This window comes from Cherax quadricarinatus, chromosome 14 (genome assembly GCF_038502225.1).
Source record: "Cherax quadricarinatus isolate ZL_2023a chromosome 14, ASM3850222v1, whole genome shotgun sequence".
In the NCBI taxonomy this organism is placed as follows: Eukaryota; Metazoa; Arthropoda; class Malacostraca; order Decapoda; family Parastacidae; genus Cherax; species Cherax quadricarinatus.
The window spans coordinates 10,884,233-10,906,193 of NC_091305.1; the positions used below are offsets into that span (position 1 = coordinate 10,884,233).

General features: G+C 40.1%; 1 protein-coding gene across 2 annotated transcripts in view; it reads right to left on the reverse strand.

The window, feature by feature from the left end:
* Positions 1–21,961, reverse strand: part of LOC128698674 (MAM and LDL-receptor class A domain-containing protein 1) — a 696,795-nt gene that overhangs the window by 459,941 nt on the left and 214,893 nt on the right. For both annotated transcript variants that reach the window (XM_070084847.1, XM_070084846.1), the window contains exon 28: positions 8,362–8,587. In XM_070084847.1, coding sequence (XP_069940948.1) covers positions 8,362–8,587 — 226 coding nt within the window. The remainder of the gene's footprint in view (positions 1–8,361; positions 8,588–21,961) is intronic.

The window sequence follows — 21,961 nt, forward strand, 5'->3', positions numbered from 1 at the left end:
TACAACCATAAATACTATACAAAAATAGACCACAAATTTGGCATTTTAATTAAAAAAATGGTCGGAGTTTTTTTTTTCTCATTATGCACTGTGTGCTCCAGAATTTTTTTTATATTGTGCACACTGACCACACAGACCCATTCTCACACATGTGGGCCTACCAGCTTTCTCCTGCTTGATTTGAAGCAGCTAGAATTTGAGTATATATACGTCAAACACAGTACCTTGTAAGACGTATATATACGACCAAAACAGTCAAAGGGTTAAGAGTGTAGCAAGTAAGTTAAGCAATTAAGCTATAGAAAAAGCACGAAACGAAATGAACTCCTCCAATCTCTTCTGCCTATCTTTGTTGTTGGGGTTTATAGGGCCACTGACAGCATATGGCACTCTGTCTTTCCTACCCTCAACCTCCACCAGCATCTCTGCTCCCTGGTAAGTGTGTACGTACACTTTATATAACCAGCTTATTTCTTGACATTCTCTATCATGTTTCTATACAACATTTCTTATTTATAAATACAGTGTTTTCCTTATGAAACTAGTGATCTAGTGCAGTTAGTCTCACAAACTCTGTTTTCTCTTATAATAAGACCTCTGAAGGGGAAGCATGGTCAGAGCAGAAGCAGCTGACAACACTCAACACATAATGACATATTTCATTTATTCTAGAGTATATATCATGTTTCTATGTTATTTATATTGTTTATTATGTCATATTAGATGAATTGTGATAGAAAAATAAACCATAGAGTTGATATTAGGATCATATTGAAGTATTTTGTCCTGCCTCCCGAGAGCAGGAATTCCGCTGGAATGGATTAATGGCATTTCAGTTAATTTAAATGAGGAAAATTGGTTTGATACACAAGCAAACTGAGTTACGAGCTAGGTCACGGAACGGATTAAACCTGCAAGTTGAGGTTCCACTGTACTAACAAATCTAAGAGTAGCCTTTAGGACTCTCAACAAAGAGTTATTTCATGCCCTTTATACAACATATGTACATAAAGCCCAACTTGGTGTATGGAACCTGCACCTGAAAAACATGTTAAGAAACTGGAAAAAAAGCAGAAGTATGTAAGAAGGTTTGTTCCTGAGCTAAAGGGTATGAGCTATGAGAAGAGGTTAATGGAACTGAATTTAATAACATTGGAGGACAGAAGTACCCGAGAAGGCATGAAAACACCATACAAAATACCCAAGGGAATTGAAGATTTAAAGAGATTTAAAAATTTATTTATTTATTTGCAATGTTTACAATATGTGATTACAATTTTCATTTGTTAAGTACAAAGAAAGCCAATATTATGCTGGGGCACTTCAGGCAGGATAGGGTCAGATAGAGTTAATAGAGAATGGCTGACTGAGAGGTCAGAAACAGGAACTTCGGGACACAGCTAAAAGTTAAAAAATGCAGATGAGTTACAGGGATGCCAGGAAGAATTTCTTCAGTCTCAGAGCGGTAGTGAAGTGCAATGATCTTAAGGAAGTGACTGAGGCAGTTTAAATACATAGTTTTAAGAACAGGTACAATAGGGACAACAAGGCAAGTTAAGACAGGGTTGATCCACAGGAGCTGTGAATCAACCCCTGCAGCCACAAATATGTGAGTACAAGTTACTTATTAAGTAGCACCAAAAGTAAACAAGTACAGATAACAGCCCATGGAGTAGAGAATCTAATTTACAATATTTTATGGATGGGTTTATGAAGGATGAGGTTAACCATAGAATTAATGAAGGAAAAAAGGTGAGTGGTGCAATGAGGCATAAGTGGAGACAAAAAGAGTTATCTATGGAGGCAAAGAAAGGAATGTATGAAAGTACCAACTCTCTTATATGGGTGTGAAGCTTGGGTTGTAAATGCAGCAGCGAGGAGGCGGTTGGAGGGAGTGGAGATGTCCTGTCTAAGGGCAATGTGTGGTGTAAATATTATGCAGAAAATTTGGAGTGTGGAAATTAGGAGAAGGTGTAGAGTTAATAAAAGTATTAGTCAGATGGCTGAAGATGGGTTGTTGAGGTGGTTTGGTCATTTAGAGAGAATGGATCAAAGTAGAATGACATGGAAAGCATATAAACCTGTAGCAGAAGGAAGGTGGGGTAGGGGGTCGTCCTCGATAAGGTTGGAGGGAGGGGGTAAAGGAGGTTTTGTGGGCGAGGGGCTTGGACTTCCAGTAAACATGCGTGAGTGTGTTAGATAGGAGTGAATGGAGACGAATGGTATTTGAGACCTGACGGTCTGTTGGAGTGTGAGCAGGGTAATATTTAGTGAAGGGATTCAGGGAAACCGGTTATTTTTATATAGCCAGACTTAAGTCCTGGAAATGGGAAGTACAATGCCTGCACTTTAAAGGAGGGGTTTGGGATACTGGCAGTTTGGAGGGATATGTTGTGTATCTTTATGCTTCTAAACTGTTGTGTTCTGGGCACCTCTGAAAAAACAGTGATTATGTATGAGTGAGGTGAAAGTGTTGAATGATGATGAAAGTATTTCCTTTTTGGGGATTTTCTTCCTTTTTTGGATCACCTGGCCTCGGTGGGAGACGGCCAACTTGTTAAAAAAAAAAAAAAAAAAAAAAAAAACCAAGTAACAGAACTTTTATGGGGATACTCAGAAAATTTTCAATGTGTTTAACCCTTTCGTGGTCAATGCCATAGTACTAAGGCTTTGAGCTCAGGGTCCATGCCACAGAACTGTGTGATGAGCTCAGCTCACTCAGATAATCTGTGAGTGGTAAATTCTGTCCTAGATATGAGAGAATGGGTCTATGCAGAGAGAATGCACCATATAAAAGAAATCCTGCCCCACACAGTGCATGAATGGGAAAACAAAACTGTGACTATGTATAAGGCTTAAAACAGCAACTTTGTGTGTATTTTTCAATGGTTTTTATAATTTTCTCAGTTTCTTGGTTTCATTGGATAGAATGAAAGATATATATTACAGAAATAGAGATGATATTGATTGGTTTCAGGACTTGAAGTAGTTTGAAATTGAGCTCAAATTAGTAAAAATATTTGATTTTTGTCAACAGCCCAGAGAACACTAATCACATCACTCGCCTAATACGTGTCCAACTGGCTGGTCTAATATGCATTCATGAATGGGCTGACATTATTTTTACAATTATTATGATGTAGTAGTCTGCATAACAGTAAATCTTCTATTTTTTTGTGTGAATAAAAATTCAAAATAGAAAACAAGTGTAGTATAGGAGAGGCCTGGAGACATAACTAATGAACAGAGGAAGTGTTGTTTTAGTGCCATGAATGTCTACATTGTTCACTGTGGACCCTATTTTTAAATTGGCAGTTTTTTAATTTTGTGTGAAATTGGCCAAATTACTGATTTCTGATAACTTTATTGGATAGCTAAAATAGTTAAATGGACAGTTTCTTTTGTTCAGTTGATAGAACAGAAGGCATACAGGTTGGCCATCACTAATCCGGCATTATCTGGACCTGTAGGGTGACGGATTAGTTATTTTGCCAGATTACAGAGTGGTTCGGTTAGGTTATGCTTAACCCAACAGTGATATTTACGCATCAGTGATTTCACCCATTTTACGCCCTATTTTGGCCCATTCCATTGTTCCAGCCTACCAAACTCATAACTATTTTGCTAGTATTCCTTCTATTCTGTTGATTGAGTACAAGAAACCACCCATTTACCTATTTCAGCTACCCAATAAAGTGGTCAGAAATAGATAATTTGGACAATTTCACATATACTTCAAGAGATGCCAATTTCAAAACAGGGTCCAGAATAAACAATACAGACATTCCTGGCACTAAAATAATATTTTCTCTGTTCATCAGTCTTGTTTCCAGGCCCCTCTTGTATTACGCTTTCTTTCCATTTTGAATTTTTTTCAAACAAAAAATAGATTTACTGTTACGCAGACTACTGCATTATTGCAATAATTGTATAAATAATGCCAACCCATTCATGACTGCATATCAGACCAGCCAGTTGGATGTGTATTAGACGGTATGGTCATTTGTAAATAATGCCAACCCATTCATGACTGCATATCAGACTGGCCAGTTGGATGTGTATTAGACAGTAATGTCATTTGTTTACTCTTGAACATCAGCAAAAATCAAACATTTTCGTTACTTTGAGCTCAACTTCAAGAAACTTTCCATCATGAAACCATCAAAATCATATTTATTTCTGTAACATATTTTCTGTTCTATCAACTGAGACCAAAAAACAAGAATACAACTATAAAAACCATACGAAAATACACTGCAAACTTGCTGTTTTACACCAAAAACATGGTCGCAGTTTTATTATCATGCACTGCAGGAATTTTTTTATATAGTGCACACTTACCACACAGCCCTATCTACTTATATGTAGGCCCAAATTTACTGGTCACACCTTATCTAAGTGAGCTGAGCTCACAGCGACCAACAGTGGCTTCGAAGCCACCTTATCTTTTATGGACACTGTACAGTGTATGTGCTTAACATGAGAAGCATTTATTTTATTCATTGGAACCATGGCTAGGGCTAAAAGCAAGCAGGTTATAACAATAAATGGAGAAAAAGAAACTGGAATGACTTATGCAGCAAGTAGCGCCACCAAAGAGTAGCGGCAGGTTGGTGTGGCAACCCCGGAAATTTGAAATTATGGTAGCCGAAATTAGTGTCAAATTACTGATGGAACCAGAATACTGATTGTTGGATGGCCAACCTGTACTAGCAAAACAGCTAAGAGTTTGGTCGACTGAAAAAATTACATTACTTGAGTCCTATTTTACACTAATTGTCTAAAATAAGACTCAAATTGGGCAAAATCACTGGTTGATAAATATAACTTAGACTACTAACTTTGCAGTTCCATAGGTTTTCAATCAAATTTCATACTTTTGGTGTCATTACTTTCAAAAAAAGTTTTTCTATCATTTCATAAGTTTTTTTTTTTTTTTTGTATGGTTAGAACAAGTGAGAATAAGTTTCAGATTGGGGGTTTGGATCATGAAAACATTGAGCTTTAACCTAACAATACTACAGAAAGTTTTCATGAGCATTAAGTTATTTTTTTGCATTCTATTCTAATGTCTTCAAATATATTTTTTGGCAAGAAACTGCTTCTCCAATTCAATGGAATTTTTTTTTTTTTTTTCAACAAGTCGGCCGTCTCCCACCGAGGCAGGGGGGTAACCCAAAAAGAAAGAAAATCCCCAAAAAGAAAATGCTTTCAACATCATTCAACACGTTCACCTGACTCACACATAATCACTGTTTTTGCAGAGGTGCTCAGAACACAACAGTTTATAAGCATATACGTATAAAGATACACAACATATCCCTCCAAACTTAAAATATTTGGATAGTACAAGACATAAAATCTGCTTATAGATCATTTATCTAAGATGTCCTTTCTGTTACCCAAAACAGAGCCAATTAACCCTTTCAGGGTCCAAGGCCAAAATCAGAAGGGGTGCCCCAGTGTCCAAGAAATTTTGAAATAAAAAAAAAAAAAAAATTCTTACAAAATTAAAGAGTATATTTTTGTAAAGGTAATAAAACAAAAAAAAATTTCTGATCAGTACTTACCGAGATACAGTGGCGAGAAGTTGACCAAAAATGACTGGGTGGCAGCAACATCGACGATTTCCACAAACTCGCAATTCTTTATTTTACGTTTTTTATAGTTTTTTCTTTTCTTGGGGCCTGAGAGACCAATACTGTATATAATGTATATACATAAACTCGCTGTATTGAACACAATAACCACACTAAAGTTATTATCATAATATTGTATACCATTTTTGTTTATTACAATAAACATGCACACATCTTGTATCATACTAATGTTCTATCATATATTTACATATGTACAATCACTGGACATGTTTTTAGAATTGCTGCAGCTTGTGGAACTCCTTGAAACAAGGCACCATGCATAGAGGTACCTTACATTCCTCGCACATAAACAGAGTGTTTTTGTTGCCGTCGTTTTGTTTGTGCACAGAGAACACATCTCTTCTGAGCAAATTTCTTCTTAGTTGCAGGAAACTGTATTATGAAGTGATCACCTTCCCTCCTCAAACGCTTGGGTATATCCTGAGGAGTTCGAGGACGGTTTTGTATAGCAGGTGTTGTAACTTGGTATTTCATTATGAGTTGTCTGACAACAGACAAACAAAATTCACCATACAGTGGTCTGTTGCCAGTCTTCACTTGGTACACATTATATGCATTGAGCATTGAAATGTCCATGAGATGGAAGAAAAGTTTCATATACCATTTGTAACTCTTACAAACACAATCAACAAGGCCAATCTGCATGTCACATTTGTCAACCAAGCACATGTTTCGTGTATAATCAATCACTGTCACTGGTTTTCGAATATGTTCATTAGTCATTCAATCAACTTTGCCACTGTCTTGCATTTCCTTACGGTGAATGGTTGTCAACAGTGTGACATCTCGTTTGTCATGCCACCGTAATGCCATGATGTCATTGGCAGTAAACACCTGCACCTCATCACCATGAGTGCCTGCGTTGAACTTGGGCATATGTTTATTATTAGAACGCACTGTGCCATACACATCTGTCTTGTTCACTCGCAAGAAATCACTGAGTAAAGGGCTTGTGTACTAGATATCGGTATATAATGTATGCCCCTTACCAAGATAAGGCGCCATCATGCTTCTCACTACATCCCCTGAGATACCCAATAACATCCTGGTATCTTTCAATGTTTTACTTCCCGTGTATACAACAATATCCAATACCAGGCCACTGTCACAGTCACAGAGTACAAACAGTTTTATACCAAAGCGTTTCCTCTTGCTCGGTATATACTGTTTGAATAACAGTCTACCTTTGAGCAAAATCAAAGATTCGTCAATTACAAGGTTCTTAAATGGATAAAAGTACATGTTGAATTTTTATTTGAGATACATAAAAACATTTCTAATGTATAACCTGTCACTTCTGTCAGGCCTGGTTTTGTCAGAGAAGTGCAACATACATAACAATAAGATAAACCTGTTCACTGGTATGATTTCACTGAAGACCGGGGTACAAATTAGCTGATCTGTGGACCAGTATGATTTTATATTATGCTTATAGACATGAGGCATAAGCATTATTGTTGCAAAAAGCAAATACATTTCTGCAACAGTTGTTTCTTTCCACTGGTGTAGTCTTGACTGTGGTGATATGATCGTATTTGCCATGGTGTACTCAAAATACTTGTTACTTTCCCTGACAGTAGTTTCCATCAAGGGCTGGTCAAAGAATAGTTCAAAGAATTCCAGTTCATTGGCAGTGGTTCCAAGGGGACAAGTAGGTAGAATTCCACTTTGAGAGTCATCAAACTAGTGGGGCTTGGGAACAAAATTGGAATTTTGCTGCCAATCCCAGATACGGTTTGCTGGTGGATACTGGACATCACAGGCTGGTTGTGCTGGTAGTTGTGGTTGTGGTGGGCTGGTGGCTGACACTCCGCTTTGTCCTTGAACTGAGGAGTCAGCAGCGTGGGTCCCAGCCCGGGGCGGTGAGTCATGCATGGCCATGGCACTACCATCACCACTACCAACACCTACTGATGCCTGTGGTCTATCCATGCCAAGTGTAGCCACATCATCCTCACTTTCACTGTCTATTCCTGGTGTAGGGCCATGGGATGTACTCCGGGATGTACTCCATCCCCTGAGCACTGCATAGGGTACAATACCCGAGCGCATGTGGTGGCATATATACCGACGCTTCACTGGTGAATATGTTTCCTCACTATCACTACTCGAATGATCGTCAAGAGCAATAAAATCACAATCCACATCACTATCATCATTACTGAAGTCAGAGGCCTGGCCACGCAAAAATAATAGTTTTCTCTTGCGATGAGGTACAAATGACCGTGACTGAGGAGTGCCCACACCAGAGGTAGAAGGTTGAGGATCGTCAGGGTTTTCTGCACTATTATCAATATCCTGGTCATTCCTTTCGGTCACTAACTGATCAAAGCCAAAGAATTCGTCTTCATTTCCACTTCCATCAGAGTCAGAACTATCAGATAGGAAGAGGAGAGTCCCAATTTTCCTTGGAGTGAGAGCTGCCTTGCGACGAGGCATGGTGAACGAAGGTAACTGAGCCGGCATTCCCACAATGCTATGAGGGCACCTAGAATTTTTGTTTATGGCACACACACCATGCAGACCCATTCTCTCACATGTAGGTCCACCAGCCTTTTCACACTAAATTTGACGCCACTAGAATTTTGGTGTAGATCTACGGCTTGGATCCTGAGCGTACAGCCGTAGATCTACAGCACTGACCCTGAAAGGGTTAAAGACAACATAACATTTTCTAGAAAGAATTATATTTGAATTTTACCTCTCTGAGTATTGGTGGTATGGTCATAACCCATTGATTCTGACCCTTCTTCTGCTATGACTCTTGACCATGTTAGTGGATATTTGTCATCATTCTCCCAGCCACAGCTGTTTACTTCAAAGTCACAGTCTATTAGAGATGCTTCACATGGCCCAGTCCATATTTCCACATCATCAAAAGCAACTGTTCCTTCTGAGGCAGGATCCACAGTAACCTCCAGCTCCAGCTGCAAAGGTTACATGATTCAATATTAGTATTAAAGAGGAGTGGGGGGACACAGATGTTCAAGAGTGATCATCTTTAAAGTTTACAGATTTTTTTAATATAAAACAGCAAAAAAGCTTTGTTATATAACTAGCATGATTGAAGTCTGAGATAGAAATCATGAAAATAAGAGCACACATAGGTAGTAGGTTGGTAGACAACAACCACCCAGGGAGGTACTACCGTCCTGCCAGGTGACTGTGAAACAGAAACCTGTAACTGTTTTAAATGATGGTAGGACTGCTGGTGTCTTTTTTCTGTCTCATAAACACGCTGGATAACAGGTATATCTTGCTACTTCTACTTACACTTAGGTCACACTACACAGGCATGCACATGCATATATATACATACACACATCTAGGGTTTTTCTTCTTTTTCTTAATAGCTCTTGTTCTTGTTTTTTTTCTCTCTATTGTCCATGGGGAAGTGGAAAAGAATCTTTCCTCCGTAAGCCATGTGTGTTGTATGAGGCAACTAAAATGCCAGAAGCAATGGGCTAATAACCCCTTCTCCTGTACACATTTACTAAAAATGAGAAGAAGAAAAACTTTATAAAACTGGGATGCTTGAATGTGTGTGGATGATGAGAAAGAGATGATTGCTGATGTTATGAATGAAAAGAAGCTGGATGTCCTGGCCGCAAGCGAAACAAAGCTGAAGGGGGTAGGCGAGTTTCAGTGGGGAGAAAAAATGTTGAAGGACCAGTTATAGAAGGAGAAGAGGGAATATAAATGAGTAAATTCAAGGATTATGTGAATTAAAATAAGGGTCAGATGTGAAAAGTGGGTCATAATAAGCGTGTATGAACCTGGAGAAGAGAGGACTGCAGAGGAGAGAGAGAGAGAGAGAGAGAGATTTTGGGAGATATTAAGCTAATGTACAGGAACCTTTGAACCAAGTGAGAGAGTAAATGTGGTAGGGGATCTAAATGCTAAAGTAGGAGAAACATTTAGAGAGGGTGTGGTAGGTAAGTTTGGGGTGCCAGGTGTAAATAATAATGGGAGCCTTTGATTAAACTTTGTATAGAAAGGGGTTTAGTTATGGGTAATACGTATTTTAAGAAAAAAGAGGATAAATAAGTATACAAGATATGATGTAGGGTGTAATGACAGTAGTTTATTAGACAATGTATTGGTAGATAAAAGACTGTTGAGAAGACTAATAACATCTTACCCACTCTCTTATTTGCTCTCTTTTTACATTGCTTCACCACTCTCTTAACCTCTCTTTTTTTCTCCATATATTCTTCCCTCCTTTCATTACTTCTACTTTGTAAAAACCTCTCATATACTAACTTTTTCTGCCTTACTACTCTCTTTACATCATCATTCCACCAATCACTCTTCTTCCCTCCCACAGAGGGGCCACAGATATATCAGATCACTTTCCAGTTGTAGCTACAGTGAGAGTAAAAGGTAGATGGGATACAAGAAAAATAGAAGCAGCAAGTAAGAGAGAGGTGAAGGTGTATAAACTAAAAGAGGAGGCAGTTAGGGTAAGATATAAATGATTATTGGAGGATAGATGGGCTAGTGAGAGTATAAGCAATGGGGTCGAAGATGTATAGGGTAGGTTGAAGAATGCAGTGTTAGAGTGTTCAGCAGAAGTCTGTGGTTATAGGAAAGTGGGTGTGGGAGGGAAGAAGAGCGACTGGTGGAATGATGATGTAAAGAGAGTAGTAAGGGAGAAACAGTTAGCATATGAGAGGTTTTTACAAAGTAGAAGTATTGAAAGGAGGGAAGAGTATATGGAGAGAAAAAGAGAGGTTAAGAGAGTGGTGAAGCAATGTAAAAAGAGAGCAAATGAGAGAGTGGGTGAGATGTTATCAACAAATTTTGTTGAAAATAAGAAAAAGTTTTGGAGTGAGAGTAATAAGTTGAGGAAGTCTAGGGAACAAATGGATTTGACAGTCAAAAATAGGTGAGTAGAGCTATTAAATGGAGAGTTAGAGGTATCGGGAAGATGGAGGGAATATTTTGAGGAATTGTTAAATGTTGATGAAATTAGGGAAGTTGTGGTTTCATGTATAGAGCAAGGAGGAATAACATCTTGTAGGAGTGAGGAACAGCCAGTTGTGAGTGTGGGAGAAGTTTGTGAGGCAGTGGGTAGAATGAAAGGGGGTAAGGCAGTTGGGATTGATGGGATAAAGATAGAAATGCTAAAAGCAGGAGGGGATATAGTTTTTGAGTGGTTGGTGCTATTATTTAATAAATGTATGGAAGAGGGCAAGGTACCTAGGGAATGGCAGAGAGCATGCATAGTTCCTTTGTATAAAGGCAAAGGGGATAAAAGAGAGTGCAAAAATTATAGGGGAATAAGTCTGTTGAATATACCTGGTAAAGTGTATGGTAGAGTTATTATTGAAAGAATTAAGAGTAAGAAGGAGAGTAGGAAAGCAGATGAACAAGGAGGCTTTAGGAAAAGTAGGGGGTGTGTGGACCATGTGTTCACAGTGAAACATATAGGTGAACAGTATTTAGATAAGGGTAAAGAGGTTTTGTGGCATTTATGGATTTGGAAAAGGCATATGACAGGGTGGATAAGGGAACAATGTGGCAGATGTTGCAGGCGTATGGTATAGGAGGTAGGTTACTGAACACAGTGAAGAGTTTTTACGAGGATAGTTCAGGTTAGAGTATGTAGGAGAGAGGGAGATTATTTCCCAGTAAAAGTAGGCCTTAGACAAGGATGTGTGCTGTCACCATGGTTGTTCAATACATTTATAGCTGGGGTTGTAAGAGAAATGAATGCGAGGGTCTTGGCAAGAGGTGTTGAGTTAAAAGATAAAGAATCAAACACAAAGTGGGAGTTGTCACAGTTGCTCTTTGCTGATGACACTGTGCTTTTGGGAGATTTTGAAGAGAAGTTGTAGAGGTTGGTGGATGAATTTGGTAGGGTAGTAGGTTGGTAGACAGCAACCACCCAGGGAAGTACTACCGTCCTGCCAGATGACTGTGAAACAAAAACCTGTAACTGTTTTGCATGATGGTAGGATTGCTGGTTTTCTTTTTCTGTCTCATAAACACGCTAGATAACAGGGATATCTTGCTACTCCTACTTACACTTTGGTCACACTTCACAGACACGCACATGCATATATATATATACATACATCTAGGTTTTTCTCCTTATTCTAAATAGCTCTTGTTCTTTTTTTATTTCTTCTATTGTCCATGGGGAAGTGGAAAAGAATCTTTCCTCCGTAAGCCATGCGTGTCGTATGAGGCGACTAAAATGCCGGGAGCAATGGGCTAGTAACCCCTTCTCCTGTATACATTTACTAAAAAAGAGAAGAAGAAAAACTTTATAAAACTGGGTTGTTTAAATGTGCGTGGATGTAGTGCGGATGACAAGAAACAGATGATTGCTGATGTTATGAATGAAAAGAAGTTGGATGTCCTGGCTCTAAGCGAAACAAAGCTGAAGGGGGTAGGAGAGTTTCAGTGGGGGGAAATAAATGGGATTAAATCTGGAGTATCTGAGAGAGTTAGAGCAAAGGAAGGGGTAGCAGTAATGTTAAATGATCAGTTATGGAAGGAGAAAAGAGAATATGAATGTGTAAATTCGAGAATTATGTGGATTAAAGTAAAGGTTGGATGCGAGAAGTGGGTCATAATAAGCGTGTATGCACCTGGAGAAGAGAGGAATGCAGAGGAGAGAGAGAGATTTTGGGAGATGTTAAGTGAATGTATAGGAGCCTTTGAACCAAGTGAGAGAGTAATTGTGGTAGGGGACCTGAATGCTAAAGTAGGAGAAACTTTTAGAGAGGGTGTGGTAGGTAAGTTTGGGGTGCCAGGTGTAAATGATAATGGGAGCCCTTTGATTGAACTTTGTATAGAAAGGGGTTTAGTTATAGGTAATACATATTTTAAGAAAAAGAGGATAAATAAGTATACACGATATGATGTAGGGCGAAATGACAGTAGTTTGTTGGATTATGTATTAGTAGATAAAAGACTGTTGAGTAGACTTCAGGATGTACATGTTTATCGAGGGGCCACAGATATATCAGATCACTTTCTAGTTGTAGCTACACTGAGAGTAAAAGGTAGATGGGATACAAGGAGAATAGAAGCATCAGGGAAGAGAGAGGTGAAGGTTTATAAACTAAAAGAGGAGGCAGTTAGGGTAAGATATAAACAGCTATTGGAGGATAGATGGGCTAATGAGAGCATAGACAATGGGGTCGAAGAGGAATGGGGTAGGTTTAAAAATGTAGTGTTAGAGTGTTCAGCAGAAGTTTGTGGTTACAGGAAAGTGGGTGCAGGAGGGAAGAGGAGCGATTGGTGGAATGATGATGTAAAGAGAGTAGTAAGGGAGAAAAAGTTAGCATATGAGAAGTTTTTACAAAGTAGAAGTGATGCAAGGAGGGAAGAGTATATGGAGAAAAAGAGAGAGGTTAAGAGAGTGGTGAAGCAATGTAAAAAGAGAGCAAATGAGAGAGTGGGTGAGCTGTTATCAACAAATTTTGTTGAAAATAAGAAAAAGTTTTGGAGTGAGATTAACAAGTTAAGGAAGCCTAGAGAACAAATGGATTTGTCAGTTAAAAATAGGAGAGGAGAGTTATTAAATGGAGAGTTAGAGGTATTGGGAAGATGGAGGGAATATTTTGAGGAATTGTTAAATGTTGATGAAGATAGGGAAGCTGTGATTTCGTGTATAGGGCAAGGAGGAATAACATCTTGTAGGAGTGAGGAAGAGCCAGTTGTGAGTGTGGGGGAAGTTCGTGAGGCAGTAGGTAAAATGAAAGGGGGTAAGGCAGCCGGGATTGATGGGATAAAGATAGAAATGTTAAAAGCAGGTGGGGATATAGTTTTGGAGTGGTTGGTGCAATTATTTAATAAATGTATGGAAGAGGGTAAGGTACCTAGGGATTGGCAGAGAGCATGCATAGTTCCTTTGTATAAAGGCAAAGGGGATAAAAGAGAGTGCAAAAATTATAGGGGGATAAGTCTGTTGAGTGTACCTGGTAAAGTGTATGGTAGAGTTATAATTGAAAGAATTAAGAGTAAGACGGAGAATAGGATAGCAGATGAACAAGGAGGCTTTAGGAAAGGTAGGGGGTGTGTGGACCAGGTGTTTACAGTGAAACATATAAGTGAACAGTATTTAGATAAGGCTAAAGAGGTCTTTGTGGCATTTATGGATTTGGAAAAGGCGTATGACAGGGTGGATAGGGGGGCAATGTGGCAGATGTTGCAAGTGTATGGTGTAGGAGGTAGGTTACTGAAAGCAGTGAAGAGTTTTTACGAGGATAGTGAGGCTCAAGTTAGAGTATGTAGAAAAGAGGGAAATTTTTTCCCAGTAAAAGTAGGCCTTAGACAAGGATGTGTGATGTCACCGTGGTTGTTTAATATATTTATAGATGGGGTTGTAAGAGAAGTAAATGCGAGGGTCTTGGCAAGAGGCGTGGAGTTAAAAGATAAAGAATCACACACAGGGTGGGAGTTGTCACAGCTGCTCTTTGCTGATGACACTGTGCTCTTGGGAGATTCTGAAGAGAAGCTGCAGAGATTGGTGGATGAATTTGGTAGGGTGTGCAAAAGAAGAAAATTAAAGGTGAATACAGGAAAGAGTAAGGTTATGAGGATAACAAAAAGATTAGGTGATGAAAGATTGAATATCAGATTGGAGGGAGAGAGTATGGAGGAGGTGAACGTATTCAGATATTTGGGAGTGGACGTGTCAGCGGATGGGTCTATGAAAGATGAGGTGAATCATAGAATTGATGAGGGAAAAAGAGTGAGTGGTGCACTTAGGAGTCTGTGGAGACAGAGAACTTTGTCCTTGGAGGCAAAGAGGGGAATGTATGAGAGTATAGTTTTACCAACGCTCTTATATGGGTGTGAAGCATGGGTGATGAATGTTGCAGCGAGGAGAAGGCTGGAGGCAGTGGAGATGTCATGTCTGAGGGCAATGTGTGGTGTGAATATAATGCAGAGAATTCGTAGTTTGGAAGTTAGGAGGAGGTGCGGGATTACCAAAACTGTTGTCCAGAGGGCTGAGGAAGGGTTGTTGAGGTGGTTCGGACATGTAGAGAGAATGGAGCGAAACAGAATAACTTCAAGAGTGTATCAGTCTGTAGTGGAAGGAAGGCGGGGTAGGGGTCGGCCTAGGAAGGGTTGGAGGGAGGGGGTAAAGGAGGTTTTGTGTGCGAGGGGCTTGGACTTCCAGCAGGCATGCGTGAGCGTGTTTGATAGGAGTGAATGGAGACAAATGGTTTTTAATACTTGACGTGCTGTTGGAGTGTGAGCAAAGTAACATTTATGAAGGGATTCAGGGAAACCGGCAGGCCGGACTTGAGTCCTGGAGATGGGAAGTACAGTGCCTGCACTCTGAAGGAGGGGTGTTAATGTTGCAGTTTAAAAACTGTAGTGTAAAGCACCCTTCTGGCAAGACAGTGATGGAGTGAATGATGGTGAAAGTTTTTCTTTTTCGGGCCACCCTGCCTTGGTGGGAATCGGCCAGTGTGATAATAATAAAAAAAAATAATAATGTAAAAGAAGAAAATTAAAAGTGAATATATGAAAGAGTAAAGTTATGAGGATAACAAAAAGATTAGGTGACAAAAGATTGTATATCAGATTGGAGGGAGAGAGTATGGAGGAGGTGAATATAATCAGATATTTAGGAGTGGATGTGTTAGCAGATGGGTCTATGAAGGATGAGTTGAATCATATAATTGATGTGGGGAAAAGGGTAAGTGGTGCACTTAGGAGTCTGTGGAAACAAAGAACTTTGTCCATGGAAGCAAAGATGAGAATGCATGAGAGTATAGTTGTACCAACACTCTTGTATGGGTGTGAAGCATGGGTGATGAATGTTGCAACAAGGAGAAGGCTGGAGACAGTGGAGACGTTATGTCTGAGGGCAATGAGTGTGTGAATATAATGCAGAGAATTCGTAGTTTGGAAATTAGGAGGTGTGGGATTACTAAAACTATTATCCAGAGAGCTGAGGAGGGGTTGTTGAGGTGGTTTGGACATGAAGACAGAATGGAACAAAACAGAATGACTTTGAGAGTGTATAAATCTGTAGTGGAGGGAAGGCGGGGTAGGGGTCGGCCTAGGAAGGGCTGGAGGGAAGGGGTAAAGGAGGTTTTGTGTGCGAGGGCTCGGACTTCCAGCATGTGTGAGCGTATCTGATAGGAGTGAATGGAGACAAATGGTTTTTAATACTTGATGTGCTGTTGGAGTGTGAGCAAAGTAACATTTATGAAGGGATTCAGGGAAATCGGCAAGCCGGACTTGAGTCCTGGAGATGGGAAGTACAGTGTTCACACTCTGAAGGAGGGGTGAGATATGATAAGATAAGATTTCATTTGGATTTTTAACCCCGGAGGGTTAGCCACCCAGGATAACCCAAGAAAGTCAGTGCATCATCGAGGACTGTCCAACTTATGTCCTCAATCTTGTCCCCCAGGATGTGGCCCACACCAGTCGACTAACACCCAGGTACCTATTTGCTGCTAGGTGGACAGGACAACAAGTGTAAGGAAACGTGTTGAAATGTTTCCACCCACCGGGAATCGAACCCGGGCCCTCCGTGTGTGAAGCGGGAGCTTTAGCCACCAAGCCACTCGGCCACCTAATGTGTTAATGTTGCAGTTTTAAAACTGTAGTGTAAAGCACCCATCTGGCAAGACAGTGATGGAGTGAATGATGGTGAAAGTTTTTCTTTTTCAGGCCACCCTGCCTTGATGGGAATCGGCCAGTGTGATAAAAAAAAAAAAAAAAGAGCACATCTGAAATACTGTTGATTCTCATGAAACACATCCTTGCAGCATATCTTCAACAAAATACCAATTCCAAATTGCATGAGGAAAAAAATACAGCATGCTGTAGCATGCCATAAATTTGGATAAAAGTTAACATCAGTTCATGATGCATGGAAAATCCCGGTAGAACATGCCATGGAATACAGTATTTCCTCTCTGTTCTGTGGTTTGCTTGTTAGTTCATGGGCAAGTCCATTGTTTTTAGGGAAAGTCCTAGTGTTATCCTATGATGTAAACAACACTCACACATCAATTGCCATGTGAAAGCTTACCATACCTTACTCAATCATGTGTTATTTAAGTGATTTTGGAGCTTGCCATCCCATCTTGTCTCTGGATATTAACCATGGCACCCAAGAGAAATACTAGTGATGCAGGAGGTGCAAACAGGAAAATTAAACATGAAACTGAGAGTGTACAGTGAACATGGGAGGTGGAGAGGGATAGAAATCTATAATTACATATATTTAAAGCCAAGAAAGTTTCCAAAACAATAGGCATCCATTCCAAGATACTATACTATGTACCCCAAATAGCAGTACTTACACTATATCACTCTCTCATCTACCCTTGCCTCACTTATGGTATTTGTGCTTGGGGATCCACTGTGACTAATCACTTTAAACCATTACTAACCCAACAAAACATTGCTCTATGAATTATCACCAATTCCTGTGCCAGACAACACACCCCTCTGCTCTTCAAGTTTGAATTTACTTAACATACAAAATATGCACTCATATAAGAGTATTGGTAACACTATACTCTCGTACATTCCCTTCTTTGCCTCCATGGATAATGTTTTTTTGTCTCCACAGATAAATAACAAAAAGGCACAATACCGTGACTGGAACAATACACAAATAACCCGCACATAAAAGAGAGAAGCTTCTCCACAGATACTCAACACACCACTCGCTTTTTTCCTTCATCAATTCTATGGTTAACTTCATCCTTCATAAACCCATCTGCTGACAAGTCAACTCCCAAATATCTGAACACATTCACCTCTTCCATACTCCTTCCCTCCATTGTGATTTCCAATTTTTCTTTATCTAAATCATTTGATACCCTCGTCACCTTACTCTTATCTATGTTCACTTTCACCCTCCTAGACTCATCCACTAACCTTTGCAACTTTTCTTTAGAATCTCCCATATACATGTACTTATTGTTATGCAGTGTGCTGCATTTAAAAATATTATATAAAAAAATGCTCCATATATAATGTCATTTTCCGGGTATTATTCTGAAACCGGACATATATTATTCCTGGCCAGCCAGGTAGGCAGGCAGGAACAGGAGAGATGTTTGTGGAGTTAGTACGAGAAGGGCAGTGACAAGGAGGAGTCATCATGGTTTGGGCATTGGTGTGAGTAGGTGGTTTGGCGAGTTTTTTTTTGTGTGTATACTATAGGTTATTCTATTAGCGTTTAAGTGCTCTCATGTATACCTGTAAGGCCCTTGTATGCAGAGGCCTGTTTAAGTTTTGGGAGAGTACTGTAGGGTGTTTTTGCCTGCTGGTAGACAGCCGGCAGAATGGGGGGTGTGTCATGAAGCCTCCCTGTTTATAAATGTTCATATATTGTTTACTCACTAGGGTTATTTTATTAGTGTTTAAGTGCTCTCATGTTTACCTGTAAGGCCCTTGTATGCAGAGGCCTGTTTAAGTTTTGGGAGAGTACTGTATGGTGTTTCTGCCTGTTGGTAGACAGACCAGCAGAAGGAGGGGGGCGGAGGTTATGGATCCTCCCTGTTATTAAAAGTTTATAGTATATTGTTTACTCACTAGTAGCAGTGTGCTAGTGAGCTACAGTGAACTGGAGTGTGGTGGTGATGGTTGCTTATGGAAGATTCTAAAGAAAAATTGCAAAGGTCAGTGGATGAGTTTGGGAGTATGTGTAAAGGTAGAAAGTTGAAAGTGAACATAGAAAAGAGTAAGTGATGAGGGTATCAAATGATTTAGATAAAGAAAAATTGGATATTTAATTAGGGAGGAGGAGTATGGAAGAAGCGAATGTTTTCAGATACAGTGGACCCCCGGTTTATGATATTATTTCATCCCAGAAGTATGTTCAGGTGCCAGTACTGAACAAAATTGTTCCCATAAGGAATATTGTGATTTAGATTAGTCCATTTCAGACCCCCAAACATACACGTACAAACGCATTTACATAAATACACTTACATAATTGGTCGCATTGGGAGGTGATCGTAAAGCGGGGGTCCAATGTACTTGGGAGTTGACGTGTCAGCAGATGGATTTATGAAGGATGAGGTTAATCATAGAATTGATGAGGGAAAAAAGGTGAGTGGTGCGTTGAGGTATATGTGGAGACAAAAAACGTTATCTATGGAGGCAAAGAAAGGAATATATGAAAGTATAGTAGTACCAACACTCTTATATGGGTGTGAAGCTTGGGTTGTGAATGCAGCAGTGAGGAGGCAGTTGGAGGCAGTGGAGATGTCTTGTCTAAGGGCAATGTGTGGTGTAAATATTATGCAGAAAATTCGGAGTGTGGAAATTAGGAGAAGGTGTAGAGTTAATAAAAGTATTAGTCAGATGGCTGAAGATGGGTTGTTGAGGTGGTTTGGTCATTTAGAGAGAATGGATCAAAGTAGAATGATATGGAGAGCGTTTAAATCTGTAGGGGAAGAAAGAAGGGGTAGGGGTCGTCCTCAAAAAGGTTGGAAGGGGTAAAGGAGGTTTTGTGGGCGAGGGGCTTGGACTTCCAGCAGGCGTACATGAGCGTGTTCGATAGGAGTGAATGGAGACAAATGGTATTTGGGACCTGACGATCTGTTGGAGTGTGAGCAGGGTAATATTTAGTAAAGGGATTCAGGGAAACCGGTTATTTTTATATAGCATGACTTGAGTCCTGGAAATGGGAAGTACAATGCCTGCAATCTAAAGGAGGGGTTTCGGGATATTAGCAGTTTGGAGGGACATGTTGTGTATCTTTATACGTACACCTACCATCCGACTTACGACCGAGTTCGGTTCCGAGAAACCGGTCTTAAGTCGGAATGGTCGTAAGTCGAACTTTACTACTGAATATCAACAAAACATTTTTGTAATGACTTTATTTTATTGTTTTATTTTAAAATACAGTTAGTACTGTATTTTATACTGTAAGGTTTAGGATAAACACTGTGTACAACACAAATAGTTGTTTATTTCCCAGAAATTTGGCATAAAAAACACGGTCATAAGTCGAGTGGTCATAAGTCGAGCAGGTCGTAAGTCGGATGGTAGGTGTATATGCTTCTAAACTGTTGTGTTCTGAACACCTCTGCAAAAACAGTGATTATGTGTGAGTGAGGTGAAAGTGTTGAATGATGAAAGTTTTTTCTTTTTGGGGATTTTCTTTCTTTTTGGGTCGCCCTGCCTCAGTGAGAGACAGACGACTAGTTAAAAAAAAAAAAAATAATACAGTGGACCCCCGCATACCGTTGGCCTTACATAACGTTAAATCCGCATACCGATACATTTTATCGCTACGATTTTGCCTCACATACCACTAAAAAACCCGCTCAACGCTGTTCGTCCGAGACGCGTCTAATGTGCGGCCTTAGCCAGCCTCACATGTTCCGCCGGTGGCATTGTTTACCAGCCAGCCTCCGCGGTAACATCCAAGCATACAATCGGAACATTTCGTATTATTACAGTGTTTTTGGTTATTTTATCTGCAAAATAAGTGACCATGGGCCCCAAGAAAGCTTCTAGTGCCAACCCTACAGGAATAAGGGTGAGAATTACTATAGAGATGAAGAAAGAGATCACTGATAAGTATGAAAGTGGAGTGCGTGTCTCCGAGCTGGCCAGGTTGTATAATAAACCCCAATCAACCATCACTACTATTTTGGGCAACAAAAAGGCAATCAAGGAAGCTGTTCTTGCCAAAGTTCAACTGTGTTTTCGAAACAGAGATCGCAAGTGATGGAAGATGTTGAGAGACTCTTATTGGTGTGGATAAATGAAAAACAGATAGCATCTCTCAAGTGATCATAAATGAAAAGGCTAGGAAGTTGCATCAGGGTTTAATTAAAAAAATGCCTGCAACTAGTGATGATGTGAGTGAATTTAAGGCCAGCAAAGGTTGGTTTGAGAGATTTAAGAAGCGTAGTGGCATACATAGTGTGATAAGGCATGGTGAGGCTGCCAGTTCGGACCACAAAGCAGCTGAAAAATATGTGCAGGAATTCAAGGAGTACATAGACAGTGAAGGACTGAAACCTGAACAAGTGTTTAATTGTGATGAAACAGGCCTGTTTTGGAAGAAAATGCCAAGCAGGACCTACATTACTCAGGAGGAAAAGGCACTCCCAGGACATAAGCTTATGAAAGACAGGCTTACTCTGTTGATGTGTTCCAATGCTAGTGGTGATTGCAAAGTGAAGCCTTTATTAGTGTATCACTCAGAAACTCCCAGAGCATTCAGGCAAAAGAATATCCTCAAGGCTAATTTGTGTGTGCTGTGGAGGGCAAACAGTAAGGCATGGGTCACTAGGGACTTTTTCTATGACTGGTTACACCATGCATTTGCCCCCAATGTGAAAGATTACCTAACTGAAAAGAAATTAGACCTTAAGTGCCTCCTGGTATTAGACAATGCCCCTGGTCATCCTACAGACGTGGCAGAGCGACTTTATGGGGACATGAGCTTCATTAAGGTGAAGTTTTTGCCTCCTAATACCACTCCTCTCCTGCAGCCCATGGACCAGCAGGTTATTGCAAACTTCAAAAAACTGTACACAAAAGCTCTGTTTGAAAGGTGCTTTGTAGTGACCTCAGAAACTCAAGTGACTCTAAGAGAGTTTTGGAGAGAGCACTTTAATATCCTCAATTGTGTAAACCTTATAGGTAAGGCTTGGGAGGGAGTGACTAAGAGGACCTTGAACTCTGCTTGGAAGAAACTGTGGCCAGAATGTGTAGACCAAAGGGATTTTGAAGGGTTTGAGGCTAACCCTAGGAATCCTATGCCAGTTGAGGAATCAATTGTGGCATTGGGGAAGTCCTTGGGGTTGGAGGTTAGTGGGGATGATGTGGAAGAGTTGGTGGAGGAGGACAATGAAGAACTAACCACTGATGAGCTGCTAGATCAACTTCAACAGCAAGAAGCCAGACCTGAGGAAACTGGTTCGGAGGAGGGGAGAGAGAAATTGAAGAAGTTGCCTACTACAAAGATTAAGGAAGTCTGTGCAATGTGGCTGAAAGTGCAAACCTTTATGGATGAAAATCACCCTCACACAGCTATTGCAAGCCGTGCTGGTGACTATTACACTGACAATGTTGTGAAACACTTTAGGGAAGTCATAAAGGAATGAGAGGTACAGGCCACTATGGACAGATATGTTGTGCGACAGAAGTCCAGTGACTCTGAAGCTGGTCCTAGTGGCATTAAAAGAAGAAGGGAAGTAACCCCAGAAAAGGACTTGACACCTCAAGTCTTAATGGAAGGGGATTCCCCTTCTAAACACTAAGACTCTCTCCTCCTCCCATCCCATCAATCATCACCAGATCTTCAATAAAGGTAAGTGTCATGTAATTGTGCA